Source organism: Diuraphis noxia, unplaced genomic scaffold (assembly GCF_037042655.1).
Source record: "Diuraphis noxia isolate RWA-SAM2 unplaced genomic scaffold, SU_Dnox_SAM2 contig0005, whole genome shotgun sequence".
Taxonomy (NCBI): Eukaryota; Metazoa; Arthropoda; class Insecta; order Hemiptera; family Aphididae; genus Diuraphis; species Diuraphis noxia.
The window spans coordinates 12,452,946-12,473,097 of NW_028301715.1; the positions used below are offsets into that span (position 1 = coordinate 12,452,946).

Sequence of the window (20,152 nt, forward strand, 5' to 3'; positions counted from 1 at the left end):
TCTTATCAAATAAGACGTATCATTTTGCACGCATTTTTAGTTCTCCGGCATTAAATAGGTACTTTAAAGCAGTCATTAACTAAATATTTAACTGCACAGATGATGATGAATTCCATGTAAAAAATTGTTCTCATATTATGACATATTACAAATAAATCATCATGTACCAGAATTTTTTCCATAGTTGTATTTTAATTATCTCTAATCAAAGGTCCCGTTATTTATCATTTTCAAAATGTACCATTAGTTCGATACATTTTATTTTAATGATTTGTTGTTAAAATCAGTTTAACTAGTTGTATTTTATTATTTTCTTTATCAACAATTAATTTTATATTGGGTGAAAATAAAATACATAAATGTGTACTTATTTATAAAATTAAGTGCCATAAATAAAATTCAAGTATATTTATAAACAAAATACTTACATTAAATATAAAATTAAATTTATAAGCTGGCACAGATAATATTAAAATTGATTACAATATAGTATTATATTTATTATATTATAATTATAAGCGTGAAAATATAGTTAAACAAAATATATATAACAGTATGTTATTATTCCTGCTATGGTAATATGGCGTATATCTAATATCAATGACCTATCGACACATTTTCATAATACAAATAAATTTTTAAAAATATTCAATCAATAATATAAAAACATTTATCACTCATTAGTCATTATAGTCAATCAAATACTGCAGTTATTATAAACACGTATTAAATAATATTTTTAAAAAAACTAATCATAATAATAATAAAAACCATAAGTGATTATCAATATTTTTTATTCGTTTTTATAAATATTAAGTTAATTATCACGTAATAAACAAAATTCAAAACAAGTTTGTTATCGGATTGATTAATCTTTTCATCACACCATTTTTAGATGTCAATAAGTAACCGTGGACGCGTGTTTCAAAGATTCAGTGGTCTTTATATGTTGAAAATTTATAAATGGATTCGAGTAAAAATTATATTCGAGGTAAACGCATACAATTTACTAATTTCAAATTTTCAAAAAGAAACATAAAAAAATCATTAAATATAAGCAATAATTGAAAAGTTGAAAAATATTTGTTCTTGACAATAAATAATTTATCTATTAATAAAAAAATTCCACATATTTTAATTTTACTCTTTACTTGTCTTGAAATATATAGGGCATAGGCGAACATTGTACATTAAATTTGATTTACTACATTTCTAGTAAAAACGTAGGACAATATTATTGTGTTTCAAATTTATCAAAATTATAATACAATATATTTTTAAATTTTTATTGTCTTTGATAGTTGTAAAAGCTATTTTTCTAGCCATTGGTACTTCAGTATAGTTGTATTTGTGAACACCCAATTTGCATTCTGATGTTTTAAAATTAAATAATATTTGTAACTATTTTTTTTTTATATAATGATGCATTACATAATGTATCATGCATATATGTATATATTTTTACTAAATCAAACAAAAACTACAAAACTCAGCGAAAACCTCTTAAAATGTTAATACTATATATTCATTATATTCAATAACCAAAATAACGTAGAATGGTTGCGGAGGGGAACACTATATTTTTTTATTAATCTAAACTTTTGAACCGAAACAATTAATTATTTTTGATTATTGCAAACTAGTTTTGAATAAAAAATATTTCAAACTTACCTTCGGTTATTTGCAAGCCCATTCAAGTGGGTAGAGGGTGCGTGTCACGAAGGCCCAGGTTCTACGTGAAAGGACCATAATATATCCAGTATAAAATCGCTGTATAATTTGGTAGTTTCTATATTTTTTTATGGTAAAAAATATTACATTTTTAAATCAGAAAATGTGTAATACTTCACTACTTTGGGTGTATACCACCGTGTCATTACCAGTCTATAATTTCAATTAGTGTTTGATTTTAGAATTATTTATACAATTTTCCACGAAAGATGATGAGGTTCGATGACCACTACAACAATAATAATATACATTTTTACTATATCAAATATATTTGTCATTAATATCATTATGGCTATTGCATAGTAATTTATCAAACAAAATTCACGTAAATCAGGTAGGTACGTATCAACAGTAATGTCTGAAACAAAAAATCGAATCGGTGAATCAGCGAAGAGTAAAAAAGCATGTTTTCACTTCCTACAATCGTCATCATCCAATCCGTCGAAAGCTTTGTACCCTTAACAATGGCTCAATAACTTATAATGTCTGATATTTTCCCTTCATCGTCCTATTTTATCACTGTTATAAATTACATAAAAACTGTTACTACCATACCATATGTAGTATAATATATATTATATTACTTATGATTTCCGTCAGGCATTAAAATTTTAAATTAAAATATAACGATAGTAAAAATAACTATTATGTATTTATATGAGAAATGAGAACATATTTAAAAGAATATATCACTATAAAATCATTGATCAGTATATAATTATTTCATTTTTTACAACATAAAATAAGAATAAATTATAGAAAACATAATCCAACATATTAAAATTAATTCGAGAATACATTACCAAATAATATACATAATACACATTTAAATATTTAATAATATAGTTCGCTCAACACTTATAACTATGTCATAAATTAGCTATATCTATGTAATCTCATAAAAATAATTAAATACATTACTAAATACCTTTAATTTTCCTTTAACTAAATAATTTACGGATTTTTTTTATATGTTATTTTAATAATATAACTATAATTACTAAACAAAATTCTATAACTAAATATTAAATATTAGTTAATTATATTATAAAACTGGGAGTATCAGAAGCAATCAAAAAATTAGACTTGACGTTAAATAAGATTCATTGGCTTCCTTGACCCAAGTCTCCTGTCCTCACACGTTACGGAAAATCACGATAATGTTAACGTTTTTAACTTTAATTCATTATATTATATTTTTTTAACATTAAATATAATGCGTATTAAGTATTAACCATTTATTTGTTCTTACTTGGAGTGCATGGTTTAGAAAATTAATATATTAACAACTCAATATTCTTCTAGAAAAAAAATAAATTAAATACCTAAATCTAATATATTTTTTTATCAAAACACGTGTTTCTTTAAAATTAAATAAGTATTCTTCCTACGCTACTCTAAGAAATCAACACAAAAACGTACGTACAATAATAATAATGATATCTGCACAACATACTTTGAAAAAATTACGTAAAATACTTCAAACAAAATGTTGATTCCCACCATTTTGATAGGTACTAAGGTAGAATTACTATCGTTATTATGTAATTGTTTATTTAACAATTTACAGTCACTAATCATACTACCTATCATAATATGGATTACAAAATAAAACATACTTATTTTAATAATTATAACATGATAATATTTATATAGTCTGCCAAAGAAGTGACAAAAAAAATAAATAGATACTTAAGAGAATGATATATATATATATATTAAGGAGTGCTAAGATAATCAGTAAAAAAATGTTATTGGTATATTATCTAAGTCACCAAAAATTAACTATCCGCTTTCGTGACATATTCAATGATCAGCACATCATAACATTTAAAATAGATAATAATAACATTGATTTTTATGTTTTAATTTGTATTTTTAAATAACTATTAAGGACTGTACGATTATACCGATTTACACGATTAGTATTTAGATAGCGTATTCTGTTATTTACTTATCACACTTTTTATAGTAATACTAAAAGTTTTTAAGACTATTATAGCTGTATTCATAAAAAAAAATCACTCTCGCATAATTCAATAAACCTTAAATTGGTAAATTTAAATACGGTAGTATGTGAAAATATAGAAGGTGTTAATGAAACGTAACTCGTAAATCATATATTTACGTCTAACTGGATTAACTATAGCCAATAACTATAAATATTATATGTCTATAGGTAAGTTGAATTCGTTTTTGAAAAAACATGGTATTAGCTATTAGTATACCAGTTATCCTCAAATGATCAGTATTCAGTAATATTCTGCTAAAGTAGTATTTACTACTTGTAAGAAAGACACTGCCTATTAAATGTTAAGCCTTATACATTTAATATTTTATACATTTTTAACCATGAATTAATTGTGATTTAGTCAAAATTTATATTTTAAATGTTCATAAAAAATTACCGTGAATAGAAATTGTTAATATTTTTAAATAATTATAATAAAACTTGTATAACATTTTTAAGCTTTTTGAGTGAACGGATATTTTAATGATATTTTTAGAAAAAATAACAAAACATCAAAAACTAATCAAATTCATTCAAAGTGGAAAGACGGTTTAAGTTAGATGATTTAACAAATTTAACGAATTTTAAAATGTAACTACTGGGAATTTTCTTCAACTAAATCCGAATTTGCTTCAAAAAACCTCTATCGAAGTTTATGATCAAAGCATTCTTTTTTACTAGAGTTGAGTATTTGAAGTAGGCAGTACAAACATTTTTAAATACCTCATCTAAATCTCTGAAATTATTAGACTGGACAATATTAAAACTAAATTGTAATAATAAGCCTCCGATGAAAATCCTGCGTATGTCACTGATTGAGATGAGATGTGAATATACAGACTATTAATTGTTATAAAAAATACTTATTAAAGTGTATTTTCTAATTCTAAAAAAAAAAAAAAAACCAAAACAATTTTAACAATAAATTTAGACATTTTGACTTGAATAGAGAATTGAGTATAGGACATAGGTATGTTCTGATTAGAATGTCAGGCACTTTAATGATGAAGATATAATTACTCATTACTACTTAATTACATACATGGAGAGCTTGAAAAATTGTTAAGAGGCCGTTGGGTTGGGACAACATACCTTTAATATTAATATAATTTATATAGCACAGATTAAAGTTACATTGAGTCATTGACCATAGTGAACATCAATTAAATGAATTAAAACGATTTGTATCGTGAAAGGCGACTAACATTTTATAGCATTCCATTACTAAAATGTAAAATAAATATCTTCTAATCGGTGGCGTACACAGGATTTTTCAATGGGGGGGGGGGCTTGAAAATTAATTACTATTTTATTTTTATTTTGTCCATTCAAATAATTGTATACGTTTAGGTGAGGTATTTGAAAATGTTTGTAAAACATCAACTTCTCAACTTTTCTAGTAGAAAAAATTCTCTAATCATAAAACTCGATAGGGTTTTTTGGAAGCAAATTGGATTATTTAGTTTGAAATTTGAGAGGTCAAAATTAAAAATTCTAAGTATTTTTTAAAACAATCTGGAAAACAAAAATAAATGAAAAATTGTTTAATAACCTTGGTTTTTTTTCTAAAAATGTCAATAAAAAATTATTCGTTCGGTCAAAAAGCTTTAAAATGTAATACAAGGTTTTATTATACCTAGTTATCTAAAAATATTAACGACACATATAGGCACGATTATTTTTTATAAGCATTTATAGTCCAATTTTTGACAAAACCACAAAAATTAACTTGTAGATTAAAATTTATAAAATATTAAATTTGTATAGCTAAGGCTTGAAAATTCAATACAGGTCATTCATACAAGTGTAGTTCATACTTTTACCAAAAAATTACTATTTTTTTTAGGAGAATTGGTATGCAAATCAATGTTTTTTTTTTAAAGAATTTATTCTGGTAAGACGTTTATTAATTTTCGTCTTGCTTACTATAGCTGACGACAGTTGAAGTTTGATACATTTTTTTTAAAGTAATACTTATGAGGGCAATAGGGGGGGGGGGCTTCACCCCCCCCCCTCTGCGGACGCCACTGCTTCTAATTATCAAATCATTACATGTTATATGGCCAAATTAGTATTTATTAGCAATTTATTGGCCAACAAAAAATTCTAAGAAATCAATGAAATATTGTGAATTAGTATAGTTAAATGATATTATAGTTATTTATTATGTGTTATATTAAGTGTAATTAAAAGTATTGTTTCGTATTAATAACAGCTCTGTGTATACAAGCACAATTAATAGAAAACATGAATATTATCATATTTTCGTTAAAAAATTAGATAATATACAAGTATGAGTAAATAGTAAAGACTTACAAACGATTAAACGATTTCGCGACGACTTCTACAGTGGAAAAAATATACCTATAATAATATATTTAGATGGATATAATTATTGTCAGTTAAATGAATAATTATTAATTAATTGAACAAACTAATATGTTTGTTTAATTTTAGATAAAAAAAAGTTAATAGGTAGGTCAATTATGTATGTAGGTACTTACTATATTATAAAACAATTTTTCAAATTTAATTATACACTAAATTCATTGTTTCACATTATTCAACACTATGCATATGACAATTATATAACTAAACTAATCATTTAAACAAAGTATTTATAAATTTATGATCTAATATTATAAACCCGAAATTAAAATATTTTTAAATAATTTCTAATATTGACATGAAAAAATTTATTTTACGACCATAATAAAATTATTAATGTATAGTTATAATTTTAAATTTAACTGACATAAACCTATATACGCTAATACTATCTAAGTATGTATTTTGTAAACTTGAATCTAATTATAAATAAAACATATAATCAGCTAATTTATAGTAACTAATAATTATTAATCATTATTTATTGTAGTGATTGTAACTACATTTACCAATCCACAATATAACACACAATGAATATTTCATAATCTCAACTTTCAAGTGACCTGTTAAAACGAGATACAAAAAATTATTATAAAATTTTATTATCTAATATAGGTATTAGATAGGTATATACAACATAAACATTTTATTGTACCATTATGCATGCGCTTATATACAGGTAGACTTCGTGCTAAATTTAAGTGTTCTTTGTATCCATAATCCATTATTATGGTATAGTTTAACATTGGTCATAACTATTTCTCATTTCAAATTTGAAATAATTATAATGAATCGGGAATAATATATGACATTTAACTATCAATAAAAATACTCAATAATATGTATATTATTCACAAAAGGGTGAACAGAATACTACTAGAACCTAACTTAACTTTGAAATTTAAATTTCGATTTTTTCTCTATAAAGGGTTCAATAACCTTTCGAAATTTCGAATACTACTTCTACCTTCCTAATCTGTTTTCACAACCAATAGTCATTATATAGTATTACTCTTAACTTTGAACGTACATAATACTAACCAAATTAGAATGAGATAACCGCATAATCGTGGCTTGGTGAGACACGGTCGTAGTGTCGTACGCTCAATCTGCGGAAACGCACTGAGCGTACGTACCGGTCGTAGTTGCTAGTTCCCGGATGGGTGACCGCCCGGGATTTTTAGCAGCATATCCTCGCCACACATACACAAACACGTGTTACAAGCCTACTAACCTACCCACTTAAAAACCCTACAAACAAATACACAAAAATAACCCCTACCGTATTTTTATAATTATTTCATATTTATCGATTCGTATAATATAATATAGGTGTACACAAATAAAACAAATAATATGTGAATCTACTCCAATGGACATTTTTTTCCTACATAGAACCGACAGCAGAGGAGGGTCTGTTTACACAAACTCCAATGGACATTGTCGTCGAGAGTTAAGTATGATTTATGACTATTATATTAGTAAAAAAAAAATCTGGGTACTAATAAAAATTATATAATTCCTTATTTTCCAAATCCAAATCTATAACGGTTTATTTGGAATACATTTTTGTTATAGGTAAATAATATTTTAAAGTAGAATATATTGTGATGGGCTTGGTGGTGGTGCCGTGATGGTACATATGAAATAGTGTCATTTCAAATTTAAGTTTATTTCACCACTGCTACTAACTTTACTTTGATATATAGAGATATACCACAGAATGAAATTATACCTATAGTTGTGAATTGTATACTATTTTAACATATTAAATAAAATTGCAACAATATCTAAACATTTTGAACAAATTATGTTTCATGCTTTTTAAGTTAACACTATGTGAAACTCATTTTTACAATTCATTCGTCTTGTTTTCAATGAAGAAAATTTCAAAACATGGTTCATTTTATTTGGTTTTCTACAAATTACTTAGGTACCTAACAGCAGAATCCAAGTTTCTACACCATGAATCCAGCCCAATCCTACCTACATATATCCATTTAGAGTCGTGTCTACTCTCTACTATAGGTGGTAATTTTTGTTTCATCGATACCTACCTGATTCTATATTACAAGAGTTATCCAAGTTTAGTTTGTGTCTAAAAGCTTAAAATAACTTATAGGTAGTTCAAAACGAGCGTTATTTAAAATATATTTAATTATCTAATCCTCGCTCTGAAATGAAAAATAAGATAATCGTCAGTACCTACCTACCTATATTTTAGAACGTGTCTACGATTGGTTAACAAACTGGTATTTATAATATACATACCTATTTATAAATAAAATTTTAATGATAGGCAACCAATATTTTAATACATCTATAGCACTGTAAAAATGGAATTTCAGGGACGAAAACAATGTATACAGTTGTACTGCTGTTTCGTGTACTAATATTGTAGTGTCGTCTGTCAGTAGTAAAAAGTAATATAATATTGGCAACTACAGCAGGGTTAAAAAAGTAGTAACTTACCTACTCCTGTGCACTCGTGAGTATCAAATAAAAAATATTCATAATTTATGACGTGCAATTTTATAATGGAATAAGAAAATTATTAACAATACGTGTTCAATTAATTTTCAGTCGTGAACTGCATACCTATCTGGCCTTCTATATAATATTCCAACATGAGTAGTATTTTTGGTTAATACAGCTGGCATACTTATTTGCAGTAACCTTTTTCGACCAACTGAGCATTTATTATACCTATCTGAAAGTAATATACTAATATGTATTATTATATTCTATGTCGATTATAAACAGGTAATTGAACGGTCGTAATCGATTAATAATTATATTATTGTAATACCAGCAAGATTTTCTCGATCCATAATACCTACGGTAGTTGGTTTTAATAAATTATAGGTACTTTATTATTTTAGTAAAAAATGTAGTGTTTTGATGCAACGTTTGAAATTTATATTTCAAAGCTATTCAAAAGCTTATACTTTTCATTTCTAAAAGTTTTTAAGGTCATTTTTGACATTTTACATGGAATGTTAAAAAGTCACAACTTAATAATTCATAACTGCCTACATGTAATGTCATAATATTTATGAAATATGTTATGGTGATGGTTCTTAAAATTCATACAAAACAAAAGTAAAAGTAAAATATAAAATATATTGTATCTTCAATCACTATATAGTACATTCATACTTCATGTAGTATTTTATGGTATAATATTATATAAACTTTTATTATACTTTTCTTTCAATTCAGCTCAAAAGTTGTAAATATATTTTTATAAAAACTTGTTGATTCACTACGATGACACGGTCATAGGTACCTACTTATAATATTTGGATCACATAGCACCAACTAAACCAATATCATCCAAATGTGAAATAAGAATAGTTACCTACTGGCTACTGAAAAAACGTATATTTATGATAATGTTCACCTCGATTTTTGAAAAATAATTTTTCTGTCCCAAGGTATACCAGACATATAAGTTATAGCACTGAAGAACTTGATGTAGAAAAATTAATTTTAGACTTTGCCAATCAAAAAACAGAAAATAAATTTTTTAAGTAATTTTAATATTATAAATATGTAATTTTTTTTATAATTTTGGATGTATTTACTATTTTGTATAATAGTGTAAATAAGTAAATATATGTATTGTGTATAATATATAAACATAATATATGAAAAACATAAATATTTAATTTTTTTATTATAATTTTAAACGTATATCAACCATTTTTATCTAGTGTATATTTGTATTTTTTAGTTAAAAAGAAATTTAAATGGTGATGGATAATTAAAGTTTACATATATAAATATATTGTTCATGAAAATTTTTCGTAAAACTTTGGAAACTAAGGGCCCCTATTATTCGGTTTGGCACCCCGGTCCTAATAACCTTAGTTGTGGCACTGCATATAACTCAGAAACGAGTAAAATAATAGTTGATAGGTATCCAAAATATAATATACACATTTGCTATCTTTAAGTTTCTGTATATTATTATGTCGAATTTTATTTTAAATTCCCAATCATTCAACATTGGTTTTTATTAATTTATTTGGGTACTTATGTTAAATTTTCATAAAATCATCGAAATTCTAAGTCATTATCGGGTCACCACAATCCACCGCTAATTATTATGATTCACTAACTCAAATTAATGATAAATAGATTAAATAAAATATATGAATATAAAACTTCCAGGTGATACAGAATTAACTTAACGACTATGCTAATAATAATAGTAGCTAATCGACGTACAGCGTTCTAGCTAGTAACCGTCAACCGAAAACGTTACAACTTCGAGGATACGTCCAGCAGTAGTGAGGAATTTCTGAAGAATTTTTTCTGCACTTAATCTTTTAGGTAATTTTATTGAAATCACTTTTATATTAACAAACAGAAACAAAAACAAAAAAAAATTACGGTTATACTTTTTATTGCATAATTTTAATAGGTATTATAATATAGGTTAAAAATAAGCACGTCAAATGTGGGGGCTCTGTCCACTTAGCTACAACTCTGGGAATACTTTCATACTCTCTACTTATGTTACATAAGTAGAATATGTGTCTAGAGGTTTTTGTTTTAGTTAGATGGTAAATTGGTATAAGAATATAATATACTAAAATACTACAAATTCCAAACCTTAGAAATTTTCATTTCTATATTTACTATAATAATGACTGTTTATTGATCATTAGTAATTATTTAACACAAGGAAAAATTTAAAAATTTAAAATTAATTTAAAAATTAACACAAAAAAAATTACATATTAATATGATAATCAATATTATGTTCGAAGAACGTTTTATATTTTATTGATAATGTAAAAATCTAAAAATTGTATACTTTTAACTTATACCTTTTGTACCTTAGGCTGCCTACCTATTATTTTACCCACAAGGCACGCGTATCCGATTGTCCCTAAAAAACAAGTGGCGTTTACTCATATATGGTATATAAATATAATATTATATGTATCCACTATCTAGGCTTAAAAATATTGTACAATGAATGTCAAAAATGACTAAAATTAAATAATTAATTAAAGTATAAAAAAAAATAATACTAATAATTAGAGTAATAATATTATTATAAGATCAATAATCGAAAATTCTGTTACTAAATGATTTTTTTCTGATTTTTGCATAAAATGGATAATTAACTTCAAGCAATATAAATGATTCAAAAAAATAAAAACACTATAAACCACTAAACATCTTAAAATTAATTACATAATATAATATGAATTGAGAGTAGGTTCTTACTTAATTACTTATGATAAGTAAGTATACACGGAGATAATTTAATTGAATTTCCTGCGATTTACTATTTTTTCCCCGCACGTTACCCCAGCTTGCAAATTTAAACGGAAACTATTATGCACCAATTAAAGGTAGATATACTGCTATTGCATATATTTCCAAAGAGAAAAATATGCTAATTAAGTATGTAAGCAAATGGACCAAATTTCTTTATTTAATATGTAAGTCACCTGACGATGTTGTGACATAAATTCACACATTATATAATGGTCGCCGTTTCGTCGATAATATTATGTACTTATTACATATTTTATACATTTATACCAAAAAATATAATTAAACAGGAATAACACCTAAATATTAAATGGGCCATCCTTTAAATAATTCACCTGTACCTAAGTTTGAGAAGGAACTTAATTGTCTTATCTATATATTATTACGATAGGTAGGTATGCTTAAATATACTCAAATCACGCTAACATAAACAAAAAACCAATTAAACCATTCGACACAGGGCAAAAATACACAAGAAACTATTAATTTATCTCCAGAGTCTAGGGTCTTGGTTCTTGTTGTATCTATTTATTTTAAATCAAGTTAATATAAAAAGTCCAAACTTAAGTTTAAACGTTTCCGTGGAATTTGTTATTCGTCACTTAAGTAGCTACCCAGCTACCCATCTAATGTGCAAAAATATATCTTATTACTAATTAGTAAAATTAATTAGGTATTTATAGACTAAGTATAATAGTATAAAATATATCAATTATAAAATATCCATAAATATAGTCAGACATTACATATCCGCTCGGAATTGTTATTTGTAGTTCGTCTTTAAAGTAATTGAATTCAAATTTAACCTACTTCCTGGTGCCTATGTAGGTATATAACTACGAAAGAGGCTTACCAGTTTTTGCTTATAATGTTTTGAGTAAATGCCGGACATGAACAGCAATTGAGTTGGATATTGAACTCGCGAGTGGTACTTAAGGCAGAGGCATTAAATAATGAAGTAAGGACTTTATATTTCTCAAATATGTTAGGAAAAATACGACCCGAAAACCGCTAAATGTAAGAAGATTGGACTCTATGAAAAATAAATCTAATTTAGTTATCTATATTGTGGTAATTGAGAAAATAATAATTAGGTAGCAATTACGAACAATACATTTTTATATTCTGTGTAATGTATAATTTTGTACCTACCTATAATACTAATGTATAATTTCTATTGTAGAGATATTATATCTATTCAGAAAATCATTTTATTATCTGGTCTAACTCTGATTATTATGAATATTATATAATACTGTAAACGATTTGGACTCTGTCCCATCAATTTAATATTTATTTAGATTGTAGAGGGATCCAGAGGTCAACTAATGGGAGGGGGATAACTAATTTTCAAAAAATAAACATTAGGTAACAAAAAATGTGGTATTGTGATAGTCTTGCATAAAATCATCTTTTCTTTAGACAGTTTGGTATATAGTTCTAAATTTCTTAGAAATATAAGTTACTTATATGAATATATAAAATGTAACATCTAATCTTAAGAAAAAATACTATGTGAAAATTAATGACAGACTAATAAAGTAATAACCAAATTTGTTGAACCCATATTTCTTTCAAATAAAATATAATATATAGGTATAGGTATGCTATATAATATTTGTTACGCGTATGTTAACCATCGGTATGCTAACCTAATATTTTAAGTTCGTAAAATTAAACATCCGTTCATACCCAGCAACGTAGATAATACTTAACTGGGTACTTAAAAAGTATACATTCTAATATAATTAAATGGGTAGGTTGACAAATAATTAGATAGATATTTACTTAACTATTATTACTAGTGAGTTGCACTTTATTTGAATTTTGAACCAGATCAACGGTACTGTAAAGACCAAATCATTGATGCTTATTGGAATATTGGAATGTCCTACCTAAAAATTCAATCAGATATAATTTTAATCAAGTCGGTATCGACGTCAAATACGAAAGGAAAACAAATAGTACTTTACTTAATTTACTAATACTTACGTAAATAATACCAGTACAAAACTTTATTAATCTCAACCAAACAGATAAATAAGTGTGTACTGGCCAAGGACAGGTCCAACAGGGCCAAGTTATCTGATAACAAATTTACAATTTTCCTTGAACCTCGTCAAAAGAGTAACATCAAAAATAAAATAAAGGTCAAGTGTAACAATTCACCAATGTAGGCACCTACTTCAAAATGATCTAGCAAGAAGTAAGGTTGGCAGCAACTTAATTTCAAATTACTTGTAACAATTGCCTATCTACCTATGAGTCTTTTCAGAATTCAGAATTACCATATTAAATCACTGTGGTCCGCTGATTATGATGGTAAATAAAAAATTAGTATTTACTATATATTTAGTTAGGTAGGTACCCCGTACCCTGCTACTATTGTAGTTAGAAATACACACAAAAAAAATATTTTTACAATTAATATTTTAAATAAACGGTAAATCTGAGTATTCATATCATGTAATACGCATAACTGTCAAAACACAAGTTTTTACATTTATAAAGATTTAATAAAATTTATTTAAATAGTATTATCTCAAGTAATTTATCTACAAATTAAATACCTAGTAGGTAATATTATTAGAGTATTGTGATTATTCAGAAACATTTGTCAAGTACATATTGTTTAAAAACAACTTTAGATAGCAACAACTTATAAAAATAAAATAAAATAACAATTTTTTTTTTAAATTATTATTACGTATTTATGTTTTAAGTGCCTAAATAATAGTTACCTATCTATCAAAAATCCTTACATATTGTTTTTGATTAGAAATTTCATAATATTTACATAGTAAAATATTCGTGTGAAAATGAGTACATAAAAAAAAGTAATAGGTAACCAAAAATTTAACCAAAAGTTGCAGTGATTACTAATAACAACAATATTGGTTATCAATCATCAATTGTCATATTATTATGTACATTCATATAATTAATATGCTAAACTTTAAGAGGTATAGAATTTTAAATAACTATAAAAAAAATACATCTTTCATATTATTCAAGTATAGTTAACAATATATATATATTTAACTAACAATTTTTTTTTTATTTTCAATTATTTATTACATCTATATTGATGTACAATTTCGATGTGGGTACATAGATTTTACAGATAACTTAAATACTATCAGTCATAATATGTTGACTGAACTTATAAAAAAAGTAAATATTGTATTTTTACCATGTCAAAAAATAAAAGAAAATACAAATGTAATAATTTAATTTAAAATATTATTTATAATATCAAACTAATGTCAGCACACTATCGATTTTTTACCTTCTCTGGCTCAACTGTAACATGCAAATTTATGTTTAACTGACCAAACTGAGTGTAATAACCGATAAGATTTAATATTATACCTAGTATTAGAGTGAATTGACCTATTATAATTATTTTATTTATTTATACCAATTATATTGTGCATTGGTTGTTTTAAAATGTTTAAATTGTTATTCAAGCTCTGAATAACATATAAATATTACACTTTGAAAATGGATTTATATTAAAAATATACTTAGTATCAGGCGATAGATAAGTTTATTAATTACAACATATCATACAAACATTGTATTAATTAAACAAAACATTGATCAAATTTTATGAATTTTCAATTTCTCCATACTCTGCTATCAATTTTGCAATGTTTCCATTAGTTGTATCAAAAGTTGATTCATCCATCCCTTCTCCCGTATAATGATGTAAAAACACTCGTTTGGTTAACAATTTATTGAAATTGTTCATTGTGTTCATCCAATACTGTTTAATAATAGTATTATTACATAATGTTGTTGTAGCTGTAGAGGCCGCAAAGATTCCACTACCTGGTACTGCAATAGGATGTAGATTGCATAGACCAAACTAAAAAATAAGTTTACATTTAAAACATTCAATTCACATTGAAATCGGTTACACAAACCTTGAATATTGGAGAGTTCATATTATGCGTTATAGGAATAGTTTGTTCTCTTTGAAGAAAAGCAATGGTTGTATTGATATTGGTTGGGTTTAAATTCCCCCGGAACATCATACATATTGACAAATATTTGCCCAGCCTAGGGTCAATTTTGATCATTTGATAATCACTATCAAAGCTCATTACAGCCGACTGGGTATTGGCTGATGAAATACTTCTGGTACAATTTGTGATGGGAGCATATGAAATCAGTGGAAAATGCAATCGGGGCTGAGGTATTAAATTCATTAACAATTCTGAAATATTTCTCATCATTGAACCTTCAAACCGGAGAGATGAAGTAATTCCTGAGGTAACCTAATATTGTAATATTTAATAATGAAATTGATTTGCAAAATTATAATACATACTAGTGCCACAATACTATTTATGTTTGCATAAGTAGGTTTAGGCAAATCTAATTTAGAGCCACATATATCATAGATTGACTTGTTATCAAAGAGCAAAGAACAATTGACTACATCTAAAACATGATGAGTGGCCAAGGCAGTATTATATGGTTCCACAATAATATTTGAAAACTGTAAAAGTTCTATTATGCAATAATGTTTACAAAAATATTGTTTTCTAGATGATAATGAAAACAAACTTCTGATGAAGAGCAAACATTTAAGTCAATAATTGTTTTGTTGGGGTAAGTATTTCTAATAGTTTCGATGATCCGTGAACCCATTCCAGATCCAGTACCACCACTTATTGATCTAATGACAGCAATACCCTGTAATGAATTACAATCTTCAGCTAACCGTGTCAATTGATCCATAACTTTTGATGCAAGTTTCTTGCCAACTCCATAAAAACCAACAGCATAATTACTCGCTGCACTTTCTTTTCCAGATATCATATTCTCATAAGAAAATAAGTTTTTGAAATTTCCACTTTTCAAAACATCTGAAATCAACCAATTTATTAATACACAACTCTATTGAAACTGTATCAGAATCTTCCATTATTTAATTATTTACAAACCTATAACTGAAGGTTCGGTGTCTACAATCAGAGCCCTAGGGACATAGGAGTTGTCTTGCGACAAAGAAAACATTGATGTAGAGCTCGTTGTTAATTCTCTAACTGATCCATCTAGATTAATTCCATGTTCAAGACAAAATAATTCCCAACATGCTAATCCAATTTGAACACCAGCTTGTCCAATATGAATCCATATGAACTCACCTTGCGATGGAGGTGGTGGTGATGTTTGTGGTGGTGATAGTTCTGGTTCATCTACTTTTGGTTTTACAAGTTGTGCCTTTTTAGATTTCTTTGTTGCGCCTTTTTTCTAAAGGTTATTCTTTAATACATACTAATAATATTTTTAATAGTTATAATTTCTTACCTTTCCCATTTTATTTATTTTTATATTTTAAATTAAAAAATATTAAGTAAAATTGTTTTTAAGAATTAAAACATTTATTATTATTTAAATTGTTTATATTTCCAAAGTTACATGAAATAAAAATACATTTGTTTGATCACTACTTATTATTATATAGTTTTTTTTTAAATCTTTTTTATCACCTAACAACTTAATTTTATCAAATCTTAAGAAATAATAATATGGGATCTATGTTTACAATTACAAACATGCACATCTCCTAATTTTCAATAAATACGTTCTGTATATCTGTTTGTTTTTCCACAAAAAATTTTTAATCTTTAAAAAAAACTATTAAATACTATATGTGTATCTTTTTTAAAGATCAAGTATCATAAAACAATTATATTTCTATGAACAAACATAATTGTATTTGAAACAAACACTGTAGATACTGTAACCGATAAGTGATAAATAATTTTATAAAAACAATTATTTAATCATTTATAAATACTTTATTTATTTTAATCTCGAATTATACTAAACTTAATCTAATATTTATACTTTAGGTAGTGTTTTAAGTTCGTGAACAAGCCATAGAGCAAGTGAAAGTAATGTAAGTGATCCTGACTGATGAGCAGCAGCTAGTGAAACCGGAACATAAGTAAGAAGTGTAGAAATTCCTAATCCCATCTAAGATAAACAATTTTAATCAAAAAAATTATAATATGTTTATATAACTTAAAAAATGTTCAGTTAATAATTACTTGGCACCATGAAAATGCTGCTAAAGCAGTGGCAGCAGCTTTAGCTCTTGGAGGCAGCTTACTTTTTCGAGACATAATATATAAAGCTGATAGAATTGAAACAGTACTTATTCCCTACAAGATGATATTAAAATAAGATATTATTTTTTTCATTAAGTATGTAATAAGTTACCAATATTCTGTGGTCAAATTGCACTGTGGTAGGATTTTCTGTGATGTTGCTAAGTGTGGGTTCCATTTGCAATATATCATCTGGTATCCATTTGTCACCCATTTTTGGAAAAGAATTATAAACCAATCCAGCATCTAATCCGGCAACAAATGCACCTAATTGTTGTATGAATAAGAAAATGAATTTTTAAATCAATTAATATGTTTCCAGAGTTTAAATTATTCATTAAACATACCAGACATAGCGGTTAAAAAGACTAATCCTTTAGCTGCCATTGCCAGTCCCACAAACTTTTTAGTAACAAATCCAGTTGCTGTAACTGGTAGGAGGATGCGTAACGAGTTTGTTAAAAGAAATGAATACAATACAAATGCTAAACCCAGATGGGAAGCTAATCTATACTGTGAAACTCTCGGAACATCTGCGGGCTTGTCAAATCTATCTTCTAGACCAGATTTAACCATATACCATCCCATCAAACCCTAAAATAAAGAATAAATAATCAAAAACCAATAAGTACTTAACAAATTTTTGTAATTAATCAGGTAAAATGAAAAAAATCTGGTTTATGAGCCTAAAAAATATATATTTATAAGTTACTTATAACTTATTACTTCTGATATATTTTTTAAATTCAACAACTATAACTTATAATAGATAATAGTTTATTTAAACACTAAGCATATATGTTCTTATAAAATAATATTGTCTTTTCTTACAGCTACAATTGTAACATTTTTAACCTCCTTATAGAAGATTTACCTTATTTTTTATTGTAGCACCTAATAAGTAAATGATAATATTTAATGATTATTATGTAATTGTCGAACTGTAATAGTTTAAGCTGATGGTTCTAAAATAAAAAAAAAAAAAAAAAAAAAATTTAATGATTATTTCTTTATAATCAATTATAGTTTTAAAACCGTTCAACCACAAATTTTACAAAATTAACACAAATTAATATGCCTTGATTATTGAGATAAACAATAATCTAGTTATAAAATCTTTCAATACATTTAATATTATACGAATACATGGATGGTCAGTCTAGAAATTTCTAAAATTATATACATATCATGTTTAAATTAGTGATGGGAATTATTTAAATATTTGAATATGATGCTACTAGCTACTATTTAAAAGCATTCTAAGTACACAACGAAGATGAAAAGTTTTTATTTTTTATTTTTAGCATTTTATTGCAATTTCAAATATTAGATTTTATTTGTTTTATGGTTTTTAAGCTCATTTTGATAAATACATTTAAAATTTAACACTCAACACTAGTTTAAATTTGATAAAATTTGAAAATTCATAAAATAGTGAATTAATTTCATACTTGTCCTGCTAACAATACAGCACAAATCATGGAATGAATTTTAGTAGTACGACTGAATTTACGAGTTAACCAGAAACCAGCCATAGGAATCAAAAATGCAGCACCTATGCATCGACCCCAAGTCCTATGTGCATACTCCATCCACCATATCCATTTGAACTCTTCAATAGTCATAGTAGAATTTTTCCTAAAATAAATTTTAGAATCAAATTTGTATCAAATAGTTTGAAGCCATTAACTGACATCTTAAATTCAGGATATTGTTGATATTTATTGAATTCTTCCAACCACTGAGTCTGAGTAGAAGGCAATTTTTCACCTAAAAGTTTCCAACTAACCATAGATAGTCCCGACTCTGTCAGCCTGGTGATTCCACCCAATGCAACAGCTACAAAAACCATTCCACTGCAACCAAGAAACCAATAACCAACATATTTTGGATCGGTTTCTACTTTATGAACATTACTAAAAGATTTTTTCCACACATTCAACTGTAATGTAAAAAATAATAATAAATAATTTTGTATTAGAATTTTAACGACATTACATTAATACAGTTAATCTTCATCCTACTCAAAGATTATAAGTTTATTAAAGAAATGCATAGTTACCACAATACTACTTACATTCAAATTTGATGATATTGATGTATTAATGAATGGTTGACGAGTGATAGATAATTGTTTGGATCTTAATAGCAAGCTCTACAACATATAAATGATAATGTTTCTTAAACCAAACAATAGATATATTACATTTTACATGACAACATTACTTTTCCAATTGCAAAATTAGGACTCATCTTTGTACCTATACCACAAAAACATTTACCTAGACTTAACATACTTAAAATTTTACAATATCAAATTTATAAAATATCTCAATAAATTTAACTAACAACAACAGGAATTCAAATACCACTTTGTTATTCAATTTGAATACATATACATTTAGAATAAAATCACTCAGTTAATAGTTTAGATCTTTAGGCTTTCTGGAAAGTGGAAAGCAAAGAATGAGAGACTACTGAGACTAGAATAGAATTATAGTTGTATACGGTAGTGGAATTCACAAATCAGTTACACCATTCGGGGTAATCCAAGTTTCTGATAACTGGTATCAACAAAAATAAAAGATTGATAATATAT

At 26.0% G+C, this 20,152-nt stretch overlaps 2 protein-coding genes and 1 long non-coding RNA gene across 4 annotated transcripts; 1 reads left to right on the plus strand and 2 right to left on the minus strand.

Annotated features, from left to right (window-relative positions):
- The first annotated feature begins 689 nt into the window (after nt 1-689).
- Nucleotides 690-16,070, plus strand: LOC149054909 (uncharacterized). Of its 2 annotated transcripts, none has more exons than XR_016192078.1 (3): nt 690-991; nt 10,307-10,468; nt 15,983-16,070. It is a non-coding gene; the product is annotated as an uncharacterized LOC149054909 (long non-coding RNA). The 2 variants fall into 2 exon arrangements; XR_016192077.1 differs by lacking the exons at nt 10,307-10,468; nt 15,983-16,070 and adding exons at nt 7,463-8,618; nt 8,714-8,953.
- Nucleotides 14,957-16,537, minus strand: LOC107170521 (uncharacterized). Its single transcript, XM_015520658.2, has 5 exons — nt 16,381-16,537; nt 16,001-16,302; nt 15,762-15,932; nt 15,355-15,708; nt 14,957-15,296 (listed from the first exon to the last, which is right to left on the minus strand). The coding sequence occupies exons 1-5, from the start codon at nt 16,451-16,453 to the stop codon at nt 15,036-15,038; spliced, it is 1,161 nt and encodes a 386-aa protein (XP_015376144.2). The 5' UTR covers nt 16,454-16,537; the 3' UTR covers nt 14,957-15,035.
- Nucleotides 16,538-17,218: 681 nt separating this feature from the next.
- Nucleotides 17,219-20,077, minus strand: LOC107170523 (heme A synthase COX15). The gene is made up of 8 exons (XM_015520660.2): nt 19,780-20,077; nt 19,631-19,708; nt 19,248-19,495; nt 19,005-19,191; nt 17,901-18,147; nt 17,666-17,820; nt 17,494-17,607; nt 17,219-17,419 (listed from the first exon to the last, which is right to left on the minus strand). The coding sequence occupies exons 1-8, from the start codon at nt 19,846-19,848 to the stop codon at nt 17,285-17,287; spliced, it is 1,233 nt and encodes a 410-aa protein (XP_015376146.2). The 5' UTR covers nt 19,849-20,077; the 3' UTR covers nt 17,219-17,284.
- Nucleotides 20,078-20,152: the final 75 nt, after the last annotated feature.

Bases quoted from the DNA above. Each gene is read 5' to 3' on its own strand.
- LOC107170521 (XM_015520658.2), bottom strand. From the start codon at position 16,453: ATGTTTTCTTTGTCGCAAGACAACTCCTATGTCCCTAGGGCTCTGATT. The intron at 15,933-16,000 runs GTTTGTTTTCAT...GAACTTTTACAG, and splicing joins ATGTTTGCTCTTCATCAGAA to TTTTCAAATATTATTGTGGA. The intron at 15,709-15,761 runs GTATGTATTATA...TTACAATATTAG, and splicing joins TAAATAGTATTGTGGCACTA to GTTACCTCAGGAATTACTTC.
- LOC107170523 (XM_015520660.2), bottom strand. From the start codon at position 19,848: ATGTTAAGTCTAGGTAAATGTTTTTGTGGTATAGGTACAAAGATGAGT. The intron at 18,148-19,004 runs GTATGAAATTAA...TCTTTATTTTAG, and splicing joins CTGTATTGTTAGCAGGACAA to GGTTTGATGGGATGGTATAT. The intron at 17,821-17,900 runs GTATGTTTAATG...TACAACAATTAG, and splicing joins CTTTTTAACCGCTATGTCTG to GTGCATTTGTTGCCGGATTA.